Genomic DNA, 17,308 nt, shown 5'->3' with positions numbered 1-17,308 from the left:
CTCAGCCAAATGACACCAAATTATTCAGAGAATTCATGGAAGTCTCTCATGGATGTTAGCAGTTCAGGCTCTGGATTTTCATACCCTGCCTCACGGATTTTCCCCCTGAGTCTGCACACCTCTCATTGCTCTGGGAAGATACGGAGCTCGCTGGCCATGAGCTTCACACCATGTGTGCTGCAGCTCCTGGAACTGAGGAGTGAATCTTCAACCTGGGCCAGTCCCTCATGTGCCTCTCACAGTGCCCTGGGCACGGGGGCCAGGGGACAGTGTCCCTGTGTGGGCTTTTCTGTGACAGGACAGGTACCCCCTCCATCAGCCCCACTCCCCAGGGAATTCCCTGGGGGGTCTGTGCCAGGAGACCCTGTGGCACGACCTGCAGGCTCTGCATTTAGTGCAAGAGGAGCAGGAGTTCTCCTTGCCCAGGTAATTGTTTTCCTCCTGAGGAATAGCACCAGAGAGGATCCTCGGAATTGCTGAAAATAAATCCTTTGTTTTGTCTTTAAGGGCCTTAATAAGGGATGGGTTCTGTGCAGTGCTGAGCAGCAGGGCATGAGCACAGTGGGATGCCCCATGGGCCTCAAGCCAAGCACTTTTCAAAGCATGGCTTTAGTAATTTCTCTCTTTCTGGGTCACAACTGGCCTGTGTGGAGTCTTGTAGGGTCAGGCTCTGGTGTTTGGAACAGTCATCATCCAGCAGATCTGAAAGCAGAAGGATCTTTAAATAAATGTTTAAACAAAGTTTTAAAATACCCCAATGAATTTCTGAGTTTGCCATCTGATTCCCCTATGTTGTTTTTTGGTTTTTTTTAAATCTTGGCTAACTTTTGGAAATGGGGTTGCTTTTTGTTATTGTTGGATATTTTTTGTTTGTTTTGGTTAAAGGTGCCTTAAATAGAATTTGGAGAGCTTTATTTTAGCTGGCCTTTTGGCTGTGAAAAGTGTTTTTTGCCTTCTAGTTAATGCCAGGGTTCACAATGAAGCACCAGTGAGCTTGAGTGTTAAAATAAAATAACCAGCTCTTGAGTCCAGTCTGTGCAAATAATCTGAATTAGCTCTCATGCTGCCAAATACATAACAGACTGGATACAGATGTTATAAAAGCAGGCAGGTTAGCAGGCAAATCCTAAATCAGCAGGGTTTGAAATTAGTAGAGTCTAATCAAGGAATAAAATGGAATGGCAGTGTTAAGCCAGGCTGGAAAGGAGGGATGCTCTCTCTCGTGTGGTGCAGAAGGTTTGTGCTTTGTTCTTTGGTGTCACAGAGATGAGCCCATAAGGTGTGTGGGTGGTTCCTCTGGAACGGGGATGGCTCAGACCAGGCTGACTCAGGGGGCAGTGTATTTTAATCCTGGGGGCACACAGGCTTTTGGAAGCCAAGTATAGCTGTGGGAGGGTGTGCCTGAGGTGGCTTCTGTCTCCCATCTAGATATCTGTGGTTTGTAGCCCACTGATGGTGGTACTGGTAGGAAATACCTATTAAAAGGTTCTGTACACTAGTGCTGAGGGCTCCTGTTGGTTGTTCTCTTTGCAGTGGGTGTTTGCAGACACAGGGAGGCAAACTGATGTCTGTTAATTGGGTCTGAGTGGCAAATCAGAGCCTGGATCTCAGGTTGTTGCAAGACATCCACTTTTGTTCAGCTGAGCGCCTTCAAATCCCTTGTAAAGAAAAAAGTAGTGGCTTGATGGGGGGCTGTAGCTCTGTGGTGGTCAGAGAAGCATTGAAAAGCCCCTGGCTGAGGAGCAGCACCCTGCTGGACAGGGCTGATGAGCAGGGGGAGCAGGGGAGGGCAGGCTGCCAACTCTAACAGGAGAATTCCCTGGTTTTGCTTTGAGAATCCCAGCCTCAAGGCAAACGCAGGTGTTGGCACCGAGAGCTCCACAGCTTGGGTTTTTCAGTGTCATGGGGGCAGTGCCACTGGCAGCCCTCACTGGAAGGAGCTGTTTTCATCCTGTACCCTCAGCATTCCCACTTCTCCATCCACCCTGGCACTGCCTTTGGCAGCAGTGAGGTACCTGGCTCAGGGATTGATCCCATGTGGAACAAACACACAGGGAGGTCCTGGCTGGGGAAGTTCTGAATCAGCTCACCCTGCAGCCACCCCAGTCTGCCAGAAAAAGGAGGGCACAAGGCTCTGATGGGGTCACCCTAGAATGTTGGAGCCTGGAGATGGTTGTCCAGGCAGAGCAGAGGAACAGCCCAGATCGGTCAGTCTGGGACAGATTGACTCCTGTGGACAGAAACAGGATAAATCCCTCTCAAGCCTCTGTGGATTTTGGATGAAAGGACACAAAGTGATGCCTGTGGCATTGTTTATTTACTGTAAGCTGAAGCAGGAAGAACACAGCAAAGTTTCCTTGGGTCTGACAAAAGCTTGAGCCGTGCTCCAGGTTCCCCTGGCAACGCTGCTGAACAGGCACAGTAATACAGGCACTGCTCGCCCCAGCCAGCTTTGCCAAGCAGGCAGCTTTGTGCCCAAGTTACCATTCTCCTCCACTAGCTCATCCCTTTTTGGAGCATGGAGAGCTATCCTGTGGGCCATGGTGCTCCCAGAGACCACATGTCACAGCTTTGGATGAAGGACTACCCAGGACAGTAATTGCCTCCAGTAATTTGATTTTTTCAGAGAAAAACATAGTGAGGGTGATGGAATTGTTATCTAGAAGTTGGACTAAATTTAAATCACTCTAAAATTAAATCACTCTAAATTGTAGAAGATGTAAGAAAAAAAAATGCTGGCATGTCTTCTGCAGGTGAGCATTTTTATCAATTCCTCTAAAAGAAATCTGATTGCCAAGTGTGTTACACTGAGTGTTCAGGGCAAAGATGGATGGCAAAGCTGTGCTGCTTGAGTCCTGCCCAGAAGTGTGGCATCTTGAAGGTGTATCTGCAGGAAGGAACAGGCAGAATCCCTGCTGCTGTCAGGGAACAAGTGTATTAGTAGTGACACAGTGACCCAGATTGTTCCCCAGCTGTGTGACAGCTCTGGAAAGACGAGAGACATCCTCACCCCCTGTGATGCTGCTGCTCTGCTCACTGAAAACCACAGGCTCAGCAGCACTGGGGTGAGCTCAGAGAACTCGGCAGGGCTGATACACCCATTTCTGCTGTGGGGCAGGGGGTCAGGTGGGCAGAGGTGCCTTCCTCCTCCTTCCCAGGTGCTCAGAGGATGAGATACCTGTGCCTCATGGAAGCTGAAAAATAAACAATAATAACTAAAAAATACAGATTTATAATAAATAACATAAATATATTATATATAATATAATAAATAAAATAAAAAATACAGATGTATTTGTATGTATTTTTTAAAGCTGTACTCCTTAAGCTGCTGTGGGATTCAGGGCAACCTACAGCCCTGCAGAATCTGAGCTCCTGTGGGTTGCAGGAAGGAAATCAAAAGCAGCCAAGAAGTGAGTGCTCAGTTTGCACAGAACACCTCACAGTGCTGTATGTCTCTTTGACTGTTTGTTTGCCCATTCCACAGAATGATTCCATCCCCCAAGACGACTTCACGCCAGAAGTGTACAGAGTGTTCCTAAACAACCTCTGCCCTCGGCCTGAGATCGACCACATCTTCTCGGAGTTGTAAGGAAGGACTCTCATTGCTTTATTTATTTATTTTCCCCGTTCACTGATTCTCTGGCCTGGCCATGGCAAAGTAGGTTATTTACACTACAGCAGCATGCAGCGCTGGCCAGTAACAGATTTAAATGTCAAGCAGGGCTGTTATTTAATCTTGGATCAAGGGCTCCTTCTCTCCCAGGTTTTTACCTCCACTTCTGATGGCTTGAGTTTTAAAGGAATTTGTTCCTAGAGGAGCAGAACTGCCAGGTCTTGTTTTTCTGCATTGATCAGGACAGTTAAGGTTTCCAAGAAAGTAAAGAAAGAAGAGTAATAAGCAATAACAGCACAAAATAGGCATGAAAATATGTATAATCACCCCCAGAAGCTTAATTAGGACCAGCAAAAAAAGTGCAGCAACTTTTAGGATTTGTGTATGATGAATTCACACCGTGAAATTAAATTAGCAGCCAGCTACAACTGATTTCATCCATTCAGTTATGAGCTCTGTAAGTCCTGGTGCTTCTAGCCCTGCAGCAATCTGTGTACTTCACTTTCAGCACAGCCTGATCAATGGAGGCAGGACAGCAAGCCTGGCTTTCTGTCTGGGCACAGCTTGTACCAAACTCTGCTCTCTTCACTGGCTCTCCAAACAGCATCTTTTTGCTTGCATTGCAGAGCACCTCGAAGCTTTTAGAAGGTTTATAAAAAAGGACCCACACAAATTACCAGAATAATGAAATCAGGGCTGCCATTATTCAGCAGCAAACCCAAATAGCTGGGCCAGGAGTGCCAGCAGAGTGGCTGTGGCAAGGTGGGGATTGAATCCCACGGCTGTTTTCTCTTTTACTTTTTTAAATAGCTTCATTCCAAGAATTCAGAGGAATACAAGGCTTTTAGCATTGCTCTACGTCTTCCCATTGGTGCCTGAAATGCTGAACATTGTCAAAGATCTTCCTCCTAGATGTCTGATGGAGAACCTTTGGCAAAATAAATTAGGGCAGAGACATAGTGGAGCAATGTTTTTGTTGTATGATAGTTTCGTGTGAATCTTGTTTCAGTTTCCTTGGGAGGTTTCAGATGCAGAACCAGACTTGAAGGAAATGTATTAAAATGACTTTGCTGTTGCTTTAATTTCTCTCCAGTGGTGCCAAGAGCAAACCCTACCTTACTGTTGACCAGATGATGGACTTCATCAATTTGAAGCAGCGGGATCCACGATTGAATGAGATCCTTTACCCACCTCTCAAACAAGAACAAGTTCAAGTGCTGATTGAGAAGTATGAACCTAACAGCAACCTGGCAAAGAAAGGTCAGTGCATTTCACACTCCTGCTGCACTCAGAAACATGAGCTCAGCTCTCCTACATGCTAGAGCAAAATTTGCTTCCAGATCCAGCTGCTGTCCCAGCTGTCTGCTTTGGGATCACACAGGCCAGTGAGACATCCTGTGGTGCATTTTAAAATGTGTTGGGTTGGTGTCAGTGAGCAAGGATGGGGCTGCTTTCCCTCCTTGCTTTGCAGTGTGTGGGATTGACAGAAGAGTTGCTCTGGTATGTGACCCTCAGCAGAAGCCTGACTATCACAGTGGCTGTTTACCAGCATCTAAAATGTAAAGTTGAAAGAAGAAAATCAGGGACAATGGAACTCAGAGCGTGATAATTCTATCATTTAATAATACTATTAAGTCTAGCCCTCTGCTTTTGGATAAAGTGGTGTACAATGCAAGATATGAGATCAGCTCAGTGTATTTCATGCTATAATCACAGAAAATTCCCTTTTGAACATCTCAAGTGTTGTCAGGACTTAGCTGGGCACTTAGCCAAAACCAGTGAAAGAGCTCCTGCACAAATCTCTGCAGATTTTTGCTACCACCACAAGTCTTAAAATAGCATTCAGTTTGTGTCTGCATCCTGTTTTATTCCAATCCACATATCCTGATGATTAGCCCAGCTTTTGATGTGTTTACACCTTAGAAATTTTAGAGGCATGGGAGTATCCTGAAAAACAGATCTAATATGAAAAAAATATGGTTTGGTCCAGAGATTATGGATCAAAAAAGTCAAAAAAGACCCAAGAGTCTGGAGGTTAACTGAAGGCACTCCCACCTCTCCCTGAAAGCCTTCTCACCTTGACATCTTGCTGAGGAAATTGATGTCACCATCAGTGTTGTCTCTCAAACACTTCTAATTTTTTCTCTTAAGGCTTCTTATTTTCCTAGTCCAATCCAGCTGAGTGTTTCCAGAGGTTTTGCTGGAGGGTTAAATCCTGCTTCTTGGCCATATTTATGCACACTGTCTCCTGACGTCAGCAGGAGCAGTACCTTGAGGAAATGGAGCCCCTTGTGACCTCCTTTCTCATCTGTGCAAATATTAGAGCTGTGCTCTGTGCTTACCTTACTTCCCACCAGCAGCAGCAAAGTCTGCTACCTGAAAGATCATCCTTGTTACCCAAATATTAGCACTGCATATCAACCAAATAAAGGATTTATTAGAAGGAGGTGTGTGCTGTGCCAGAGTCACACCTCTGACTAGCAATAAGGAGAAAACACGAAACAGAGCCCAGGTCGAAGGTGCTGTGGTGGTGTTTGCTCCCACCCTCCAGTGGGATTTGTTCACCCTGTTTACCTTGGAGCACACAGATTTTTGTGGGATTTGCTCACCCTGTTAATCTTGGGGCACGTTTGCTGTTCCACAGGTGCCTCTTGTCCTGGGTGTGATTTATGCTGCTCTTAAAGAATCAGTTCTCTCTGTAAATGCTGACTTGAAGAAGGGATAGATCACAAAGAGTTAATTCTTTTAGTGGGATTGTGGTGGGGTTTTTTCCCTTTTCAGGCTTTTGTGCACTGGGGTCCAGCTGGCACAACCTGAGATCCACCTCTGTGCTGAAGAACCACCTCCCTGTCTGGCAGCTGAGCTGCAGGAACTGGCAGCAGCTCCAGTGTAAATCCCAAGCTTACTGGCTTAAAATGACAGGAATTGGCTAATCAGGGATAACATGGGGACACAGTATTTTCTGTGCATCTGCTCCGAGCTGGGAATGCAATTCACTGTATATTAAATGAAGTGTAGGTGTGCATTCATTTCTGCACTCATGGAATAATTGTCCAAAAATGCTTCGTGTCTATAAAATGTCACCAAAATGTAACCACATATTTAGAGCAGTGATTTAACCTTTTAATATGGTGCTCTGGAAAAGGGATGATCCCCCAGGCTTCCTGCTGCCAGGGTTTGAAGTGAAGTTTCCAGACAGTTTTTGGCCAGAAACATGAACAGAGGTACCCAGACAACCTCCAAAAGTGTGATGCACATGCTTGTTAGCAAATAAAATGCCATGCATTGAAAAGTTCCTTTAAATAAAATCAGGGATTTTTTTTCCTTAAAATTGTAAATCCAAATTTATGAAGTGGAAGCCATGTGCACACCTGACTCCTTGCTCCCTGTTTGGATAGTGCTAGACCTTCACTCCTCTGATGATTGTTCTTCCTAATTTCCTGTCCCAGCTCATTGGCTGTGCACATCCACTGTACCACAATTTTCTCTTCTAATGATTCTCTCCTAGCTAATTGAATGGATTTCTGGTGAGTTGTTGTGCACTATTCAAGTGCTTTTGGGATCTCATCATTCCCCTGGTCCCCACTGTAGCCTTTTGGTTGCACCTGTTGCTGCTCACCTGCACTGTTTTGAACACAGTAAGCAAGAGCTGTCCATCATGTTTTACATTTTTGCAGCTCCTCAGGTACCTGGTACAATCTTTTGCTGGTGAAGTTCCTGAGGTTACAGAGGTCTGAGTAAAACTCCTGCCTGTGCTCCTGCAGTCACTGATGTATTTTAGGTGCATTTATTGCTGGGACTGGAGCTTTTGCAAAAAGTGGAGCTTTTGCAGAATCAGCAGAGAGGTGGGCCTGACATATGCATAGGTTAAGTGTCTGGAGTAGTGTTTTGTTGTGGGCCAGGTAAGCTGATGTGATTAATGCTTTGTGTCGTGCTGGGCAGGAGGTTAATTCCCTGCAGAACTGTTCCCTTATCAGGTGGGAGCAGGAGGAGCCCCTGGTGGTGCTGAGCACTCTCTCCCTGTGTGCTGGGGGCTGTGGGGCTGGAGAAGAATTTACCAATTTATGTGTGCTTCCCATTCCACAGAAACGTGTGGCTCTTCCTTACATAACAATGCAGTTCATTTCTGAGAGTTTCTGGGCTCAGAGGGAGCTTTGAGAGCTCGAACACCAATGTCTCAGCTGAAAGCTTCCATTCTGAAAGCAGGGGAGTGCTCTGGAAAGCACAGAGCCACAGCCCCTGGGTCACCTGCACACTCCAGGCGTGCAGCAAGAGCTGTACCCAGCACCAGGCTGGGGATGGAAGCAGGGAGAGCACAAACCCAAGGGCTGCTAGGGAAAGGAGTGTGAAAAACTAAAGCCATTAATTATGTGTTTCCACATCATCCTTGGAGGGAGCAAGGCAAGGGTTAGGCCTTTATTTTTAGAGTGGTTTTGTGGTGGAAGATTTAAAAATAGAGTGTGAAAGTGCTTTAAGTAATGGCATAAAGATGTTGATTTTTTTTTCCCCTTATAAGGATGCATTTATTTAAATATTATCTCTGCTTCTTTAGTTTTAAAGGGCCAACCCTTTAGATCTGTACAGAGGAAAAGAGCTTTGCTCTTACATTTCACAATGTTTCTTTCTCCAGATTTTCTCTCTATCTATTTGCTGTGTGTCAGCTTTGGTTAGACATGCATGTGTAAGGATTGTAGAGGAGCTGGTTGCATGACTCTCTCCATGAATTCCAGTATTAATTCTGTTTTGCAGTGCACATTTATTGGTAGTTGTTGCACTGAGTTTTTCTTAGGTAATAAAATAAATTAGGCAATTATCATTCAATTAAGTTATATTTAATTTTATACAGCATCTATTGTATGTATTTTTCCCATGGCAGCCTCAACACCAGGCACTATTCACTCCAGCATAAATGTGGTTTTCCTCCTTTAAACTTTTATGCAACTTAAACATTTTCACTCCACTGCATTAAATTCACCTTTTAGTAACTGCTTAAGAATAATTACACCCTGGATTCTTTTGGTGGCAGAAGGGGGTCATTTCCCAGGTAACAGATTTTAATGGCAAAAACAAGCACTGTGCAGCCATGGCTCTTCTTTTCAGACATACTTCATAATATTTAAAGCATGAATTCTGACATATAAATCATTCAGGCAAATGGTTGGTATGAAACACTTGTAGGAAGTGTTACAGAACAGTTGGAATTCCTTGGCCTCCCAACTGGAACATGGAAAGTGAGAATACTTCCCCAAAAGCCCATTAACTTTGGGATTGTCAGTGTTTTCCAGCATTCCAGTTGTACAAGGGAAGAGCTCTCTGCCCTGTTTCTGTCTCAGATATTGACAGAACAATAGATCCCAGTCATGATCGATTGCTCTTTGAAATGTTTAAGCCACACCAAAGCTGTAGGTTAGCCCAGGCTGTCAGCAGCAAGTGCTAAGCTAGGTAGCTTACCAGAAAACCTTTTTTAAAAATTGTTTAAAACTTATATATATATATATATATATATATATCTGTACAACAAATGGTAGTATGGATAATTTGTCAGCATAAATAAGTTAATGGAAACTATTTGTCAAAATGAGATTGCAAAATTTATTTCTGTAATACACTGGAGGTTGCTTTTTCTAGTTAAGCTGTAAAATTAATTTCAGATCTTGCAGTTGTTTGGAACATTGCATCACAAGTGAAAAACTAAATGTAAAAACCTTTTAGAATGGAAAATCCTCAATTATAAGGATTTTTTGCATCTGCTTTGCAGGTAAATCATGTCATCTTTGATCTGCACCAAGTGAAACAGTGATGTGGACTAGTGGTAGTGGATTTTGCAACATTGAACACTTTACTCTGTTGTTGGCAGTAGAGATGATAAAAATACCAAAATATATTTAGGGTTCCAGGGCGGGCAAGTTTTGTGATCTTCAGTGTATAATGCACAGTTTGAAAGAATCATGAGCTTTGCAGAATTCCATTTTGGACCTGGTATCTGGCACCAGGAACAGCTGCACTGACATCAGTGCAACAGTGCTGAGTGTAAACTGGCCCACACCTACTGTGGGGGTGCATTATCCTCAGGGCTGCAGAGCACGAACCATGGTGCCAGAGCAGGTTCTGCAGTCAGCCCAGCCCTGTGCTGCCCCACAGGGAAGTGACCACAGTGGTGGCTCCTGTTCCACAGCCTGGGACCTCCCTGGTGGGCCCTGGCACCAGACCCCACCGGCAGCCTTCCCCCTGTGCCAGCACTGGGAATGGCTGGAGGAACCTGGGCTGGCAGGACCGCAAAGCAAACACACGTTTAGAGGGTTTAGAACCTCATTCAGAACCTCCAGCAGGAGCCTTTGCCCAGAGAGGAGAGACTTACATCAATTCTGCGTTTCAGGGGTTATGGAGAGATATTTTTCTGTATTGTGTTTGACCTGGCCTCAGACTGTCAGAGCCCATAAATAGAAATCTTATTCCAACAGTCAGACTGTTTATTCTGTGCTTGTTGCTGTCTCTTTTATGGAGCACGGGGAAGTATTCAATTTTAGCAGCAGAATTTATGATTTGAAGATGAATATTAGATAAGGTTTATTTCTGAAAATATAAAGGAGCCTGGACTCAAGTGCTGAAGGAAACAAAAGCAGATAAAGTTTGGACAAGCATGGCATGGTTTGGCTCTTCGTTGTGACGTGTACAAATGCAGTGCTTGCAGCTGGAAAGGGCCCCTGAGGACACAGGGAAGGGAAGGGAGGCTGCTGGGTGACATCCAGGACTGGTGGCACAGGAGCCACAAATGGGCTCGCTGCCACTGGGCCATCCCCTTCTGTGTGTCATTTGTGGGGTTTGCCTCATCCTCGGGGGGCTGGGCTCACCAGACAGTCAGTCTGTGCCCTGAGGAGCCAGGCTGAGCCTTGGGAGCTTTGGGATGGCTGGGATCTGTCAGGGCAGGGCTCCCAGAGCAGCCTGGGAGAAAGTTCCCTTCTGCTGGCAGATGCTGTCAGCCACCAGTATCCTTCAATATCCACCAATATCCACCACTATCCATCAATATCCTTCAGTATCCACCAGTATCCTTCAATATCCTTCAATATCCACCAATATCCTTCAATATGCACCAATATCCTTCAATATCCACCAATATCCTCCAGGTGGAAGGATATCAGTAGATACCCTGCCCATAAACACATACCCTGCCCATAAATTCCTACCCCACCCATAACTACAGAACTCTGGGGAGGCAGCACGAGGTGTGGAACTAAGGGACAATGTTGGCACAAGAACACACAGGGATCAAGTGGCCTTGAATAAATTTAGGCTGGAAATGAGGAAAACTTTCCTAACAATATAGTCCTGGCACAGAGTACCAGAGGTGGTAAAGAGGGCAAAAAAAAGCAATTGTTGTTAGGAGAGAGCTCAAGTTGTTTATGGAAGGGATTGTCCACTCCAGTGGCTGCAGCTGCAGAACCCAGTTTAAAGGACAGATAAGGAAGGCCCTTTAAAGGGACTAAAATCCCTTCTTTTCAGTTTATTTGCACTGTCTTTGCAGTGCCACCCCTTTATTCTTTTCCACTTCTCTTTAATATTAATCTACTTTCAGTTGCAGGAGTTTGTGGAAGTAAAAATGTCACCTGTGATTTTTCTCTTTTAGATGTTTTTCAGCACTTAGAGCACACTGACACTATTCTCTTATCTCTTCCCATGATAGTACAGGGCAGTCTTTTTGGCAAGTGCATTAATAGCTTATGTAGAGAAGTATCACTTAGCAGGAAAAAATACATATTTTTAGATGTCTTTTGGTGCAACTTAGCAATTGGAAGTAAGCCAACATTTAACATTATTCCATCTCCCAGGATCACTCTGAGGCATTGTACAGAGGATGTTTTTGAGAGGTTTGGCAAGACAGTGACATATTCCAGTGATGTCCCTCTTTCAAGTCTGTCAGAAATAACTGTAGTATTGCTGGGATGAATGGTGTTTTCATCTGTCTGATTTAAATCCTTTCCTCTCAGCTGCCTTAGAAACCTGCCATGTTGCAAAGTGCTCATCCCACTGCTAGCTAGGGACTGGTGTAAAGGTGGTTTTGTGGTGGTTTTGTGGATTTAATTGGATCTAAACTAACTGTCTTGTGATATTCCGTAAGAGATATCCTGTCAGAAACAATTTCTGCTACGTCTCAGCTGAGAAGTCAAGAGCAGAGGATGGGTTCATGGCTTAAAACCCTGCTTCAGTCTTGAGACTTAGGAGAGATCAGTTGCTTGGGGTTTTCCCCCATTCCTTAACAATTACTGGTTATTTAAGTTTGCCTTCTAACAAGTTTAGCATCTTCCTGCTGAAGTTTCAGAAACTGTTCCAAGACTTGTTTTCCTTCTCAGGAAAGCTCTGCTTACCACAATCTCTGAACTGTGACCATGCATTGTAACAGCAGAGGCTTTTAAAGCTGCTGCAGGCATTCAGAGGATCAATGGCCATCAAAATAAATGTGTTTCCAAGGTATCAATTGTAAGGAAGAGAAAATGTTGAATGCTTGCAATCTTCCCTGCTTCAATGTGTGTGTTGCTGTTTTCTAGCACTACTGCAGAAAAATACCTCCTTTTCATAGGCTTGTAGCCCCTGTGTGTCAGAGCCCTTCCTTCCTGAGAGCTTGAAAAGGCTGAAAAAGCCTGTGACTTCTAATAAAATGAGTAAATAAATACCACACTCAACACTACAGTTGGCTTTAAGATCTTGTTAAACCTGGATGGTTCATGCCTACAGGCACCAGTGAGATTTGGAAACCTGTTTTTTCCTCAGGTGCCACTCCACCTTCCTTTCCCTTGGAGATGGCAGTGTCCTTGGAATGCTCCCCAAGTTTTAATTCTGGTTTTTAATTCTGGTTTAAGTAGATTTGCTGTTTGGCATGGCTCGTGTGGAAGCTTGTAGGAATTATTTCTTCCCTGGCGTGAATTCAGTGTCTTGGGCTGCAGTGCCTCATCTTGATGGTTCAGAAAAGTGGGTTTCCATCTGCAAACATTTTCTTGCCACCCCCCAGAAAAGGTAAATAATTGTATCCACTCTTGGTTTTCTCTGTGCACTTGTGCAGATGCTAACGTGGATATGATAGTTCATTAGAATGACAAGCATTCCTGATTTAGACACCCTGAGCTCTGCTTTCTTGAGGAGCCGTGCAGTGCACACAGCTCTGGATCTCAGTGTCCTTGGGCATGTGGTATTTCCCCATGGAGTGATGGTACTGAGCAAGCTCTTCTGTGGAGCCTGCTTAGACACACCAGCTTTGCCTTGCCCTGTTCTCCCCCACTGACTTGTCATTCAGGGTGATGGATTCCTGGGCAGCTTCTTCCCTGTTCACCTCTGTATTTTGGATTTTTCTTTGCTCCAGTGATTAGCTATGTAGCTTGAATTGTTATTTGTGTGTTCTCATTTGATTTGTGTCCCATTCAGTAAGCATTTATCCTGATCCTGTATCAGGATAAATCATATCTGTAGGATAATTGATCCTGATCCTGTATCAGGATAAATCGTATCTATAGGATAATTGATCCTGATCCTGTATCAGGATAAATCGTATCTATAGGATAATTTATCCTGATGCTGTATCAGGGTAAATCATAGCTGTAGGATAATTGATCCTGATCCTGTATCAGGATAAATCATATCTGTAGGATAATTTATCCTGATGCTGTATCAGGGTAAATCATAGCTATAGGATAATTGATCCTGATCCTGTATCAGGATAAACCATATCTGTAGGATAATTTATCCTGATGCTGTATCAGGGTAAATCATAGCTGTAGGATAATTGATCCTGATCTTGTACCATTCTCACTGCACTGTACCCATTCAGGGCTAGACTAAGGAATCTTGCTCTGTTCCTTTCTTACTGAGGGAGTTTTCCATTTCTCTTTCAAGAACATGTTCCCCACGACAGCTTGTTTTGGTTTGTGGCCAGGTAACTCTAATTACAGAAGGTATTTCAGGGACTAGAACTGAGGGCAGGATTGGATCCATTATGTTTTCCTCCAAGTTTAGGGAAAGGAAATGAGACTTGAGCACAACAGGATATTGTCCTGCTTTGATTTTAAAGGATTTAAGCAATGACACAACCAATAAATCCACTGCAAGACTGTTTCCTAGCACACTTAATTGAAGCACTGCCAAGCTTTTCCAGACACACACCCCAAGTTTTCTAGTGCTCACTCTGGTCTCATTACCTGTTTAATTCCTTTTTCTTAATCAGCTTTTTTGATGCAGCTTCCTTTACAGATGGCTTGCTGATCTCTGCATCTCATCTGTTTCTCAGGGTGATAGATTCCAATGCATCTTCTTCCCTGTTCACCTCTGTATTTTGGATTTTTCTTTGCTCCAGTGATTAGCTATGAAGCTTGAATTGTTATTTGTGTGTTCTCCTTTGGTTTGTGTCCCATTTACCTGGTTCATGACAGCTTTGCCCTCTTGCTTTGCTAACAGCCACCAGAGAACCGTCTGGTTTTTAAACCCTACGTTGTTGATTCTACTTTTTCACATTATTAAGGACTTTATGAAACCAGACCTACCACTGATCAGTGATCAGCCTCTGGACTTTTTGTGCAGTTCAGCTTTCAAATTCAAAGAAACCCTGTCTTTTAAGCTGACCTCAGTTTATTTCTATCTGAGCTTTTTTACAGATTAGTTTTTCCAATTAGGAAAAATCAGAGTTTAAAACTTCATTAAATGCTTCACTAGTAATCAGATGCAGTAATTCAGATATATTGCTGTTCCTCTGCTTATTAATTTGATAAGGCTGACTAGTGGGAATTTTTGCCCTTACTGATCATTGAGAGAACTGCTGAACTGGAGGAGCTACTGAAGATTTCTGCCCCCAGTGTGTAAATGGTGGCTGCTACTCTGATGTTTTGATGTATCTGCAGATCCTGACCTGAGGCCTGAGGGTCTTTGCCATGCTCACTGTTTTTTCCAAAACAAAGCAGCACTAGGATAACTGGGGTGAGGTCTTTACCCAGTTGTGGGGCTGGGGTCTTTGCAGTCTGGGCTGAGCTCGTACAGTGTTCTCTCCTTGGGGTGACTTTGCCACCAAGAGTGGCAGAGAGTGGACATGCAGTGGGACAGTCCTGTCCTGCCCTGGTTTGCAAAACCAAATAAGCGGAAACTGCAGTTACCACCTGTGGGGGGATAGAATGTAAGAAAATACAGATAGTGCAGAAGGTAATCTCACAGCTGAGGAGTTGCAGCTGTACCAATCCCCAAAGATCAGGAACAGGCCTGCCCTTAACAGGCCACAGCTGTGCCCAATATGAAGAAGAGTGCTACAAAAGGGTGGGTTTGCTGGCTGAGGAGAGGGATGGAGGTTTTGGCTGTGCTGTGAGGAAGAGGCAGTCAGTGCTGTGAGGAGCTGCCCATGAGAAATCACCAAGAAGGTATGGAACTTTGCAATGAGATGATAACAACCCCCGAGCAATAGAGCAGCAGAAATGTGTCTGGAAAGCCAAGCAGCTTTCAGCACCACTTGGATGCAAACCCTGCAAGTGCCACCAGAGCAGCTCTGGCGTGCTGTGTCCCACACAGTGTGAATGCCATGGAAATTCATCTTGGGAGCTTCTCTGCAGGCTGACAGGGGCAGAGGGCAGACAGTAGCTAATGTGTGCCCAGTGTCAGGAGACACACCAGGATCTGTGCCTTCTGCTCCACACTGTGCATGAAATTTTAATCCCTCATGAGCTGAATTGCAGGGCTTGTTTGTGAGAGAGAGTTCCAATGGGACACGATTCACAGATCTCTCACTGGATTATCAAGTGTCTGCTTTGCTTGTTGGATTCTTATCTTCAAATTGAGAGGGCTGCTCAATTGTGTGGGATTACAGCAAATGTGATTATTATTACAGATAGCATTGGAATAAACCTGATTTCACTGTCAGGCAAAATACCATTGCAGTTCTGTGCTGCTGACTGGGAGATGCAAGGTGCCAATTAATTGTCTGGCTTCATTTTGTTTGTTTTCTTTTTTTGCTTTAATAATATCTCTTGGCACAATGGTGATTCCCAGTTACATTATAACTGAGTGGATAACAGCATGGCTGTAAACAAAGGGAAAGCACTATGACGTTTGCAAATATACAGAGAGAAGTGTTTAAAATCCATGTGGCCTAACCTGTTTACTGTGCACAAGCAAATGCATATTTTAATTGTCATACAGATCATCCACAAACTTTAAGGGACAGGTGAAAGCTGTTGTTAAAGTTGCAAGAATGAAATGCAAAGAAAAGTGCTCACGTTCATTGTCTTTTCTGCTGTGCCTCTCTTGTTTTCTATCCCAAGACTTTTCCTGGAGGACTGGAAGGCTCCTGGGAGCAGGCTGGGCAAGGAAAATTGTCATAGAGCTTAGGAAAATTAGGTAGCTGCACATCAAAATAAGAGGATGAGGTTTAGATCAAACAGCTGTTTGAGAAGTTCTCAGGGTTAGCTGCACCTTTATTAAATCTCCCCCAGGGTACTGCACTGCTGGTGTTTTGGTCTGATCCTGGACCTCTGCAGAGGGCACAGAACTGCAGGAGCAGCTTCTTTTGGAAGCTGGAGCCTGCTTTGAAGCCTGATGTCTTTGAGCAGGTGTTGAGTGAGCAGGGTTTGTTTACATCCTGATGCTGAGAGCTGGCAAGCTCCCAGGGACACAGGAGCATTTCCACATCCAGGCACCATGCTGGTCATGCTGGCTGCTAGAGGCGGTGAGAAATCAGGATCTGGTCAAGCTACCTGTGTCTTATTAGGCTCTGGGAGAAGGATTTCTGTGTCAAAAGCAGCTTTTTCCAGCCCTGGAGGCTGCATGGGAACAGTTTTCCATGGGCTGTCACCTGCGTCTGCCCCAGTGGTGTCACATGCCCCACAGGAGAAACAGGCCTGGTTCTCTGGATCTGGCCAAACAGGACTAAGATAGCACACTAGGAGTGTGTTATCACACTATTACTGAGTGATAACACAGTAAATCTTCAAACAGAGGAGCCTCTGAGAAGTGCATTCACTGTCTGTCCTACCAACCACTGCATGGTTGGAATTCCTGCTTCATGGCAAACGTGTGATCAACATCTCCCAGGGAATGGGGATAGTCCAGATCTCATGAGCTACAGAGGAAAACATTTGGATTGATGAATGTTGACAAGATCTAAGAACCGTGGAAAAGAGGATTCACTTAATTACCCCTGGAAATTCTGTGAAATTTTGATAAATCATTTGCCAGAAGTGTGTCACCTGCCTGAAGACTGCTCCAGGAAAAAGGATCTGGGATAACAGAAGTGGCAAATGTTGACTAGAAAAGAGCCTTGATGCTTGTGGACAAAGCAACAGTTACATTTTTATGTGGTTTTCTCTTTTAACTGGGAACATTCATGTATTTGATCCCTTGTAATAGATCTTGAAAGGTATGGGATTGTGTAGCTGGAGTTAGTAAGGGATTCTTGTGAAATGTGTAGAACTGGCCACTTCATTTGTGCTTCTCTTTTCTTTTTTCTCTCTCTTGTAACTCTTTTGGAACAATCAGGTGGAGCCAGGGATGCAGAAAAAGATCAGGCTGCACACACACTTCCCGTGTTCCATATAATGAAGCTGATCACAGTCAGGAAATTCAATAAAACCTCTCAACATACTCCTCTTCTAGTAGGAAATTACTTCTCCTTTCTATAAAATTGTAATGAAAAAATGCCACATTCTGTTGAATTCACTTGGTTCCCAA

General features: G+C 44.3%; 1 protein-coding gene and 1 long non-coding RNA gene across 4 annotated transcripts in view; one reads left to right on the top strand and one right to left on the bottom strand.

Moving 5' to 3' along the window:
• Positions 1-17,308, top strand: part of PLCB1 (phospholipase C beta 1) — a 328,677-nt gene that overhangs the window by 209,622 nt on the left and 101,747 nt on the right. For all 3 annotated transcript variants that reach the window (XM_066546016.1, XM_066546017.1, XM_066546018.1), the window contains exons 8-9: positions 3,488-3,588; positions 4,710-4,876. In XM_066546016.1, the coding sequence (XP_066402113.1) occupies positions 3,488-3,588; positions 4,710-4,876 (268 nt within the window). The remainder of the gene's footprint in view (positions 1-3,487; positions 3,589-4,709; positions 4,877-17,308) is intronic.
• Positions 1,113-17,308, bottom strand: part of LOC136554200 (uncharacterized) — a 60,494-nt gene continuing 44,298 nt past the window's right edge. Inside the window, exon 3 of the long non-coding RNA XR_010783294.1 lies at positions 1,113-3,194. This is a non-coding gene — a long non-coding RNA (uncharacterized lncRNA). The remainder of the gene's footprint in view (positions 3,195-17,308) is intronic.

The sequence above is a fragment of the Molothrus aeneus genome, chromosome 3 (assembly GCF_037042795.1).
Source record: "Molothrus aeneus isolate 106 chromosome 3, BPBGC_Maene_1.0, whole genome shotgun sequence".
Lineage (NCBI taxonomy): Eukaryota > Metazoa > Chordata > Aves > Passeriformes > Icteridae > Molothrus > Molothrus aeneus.
The sequence above is the reverse complement of the archived record's forward strand: the minus strand, read 5'-3'. Positions and strand labels throughout refer to the sequence as shown.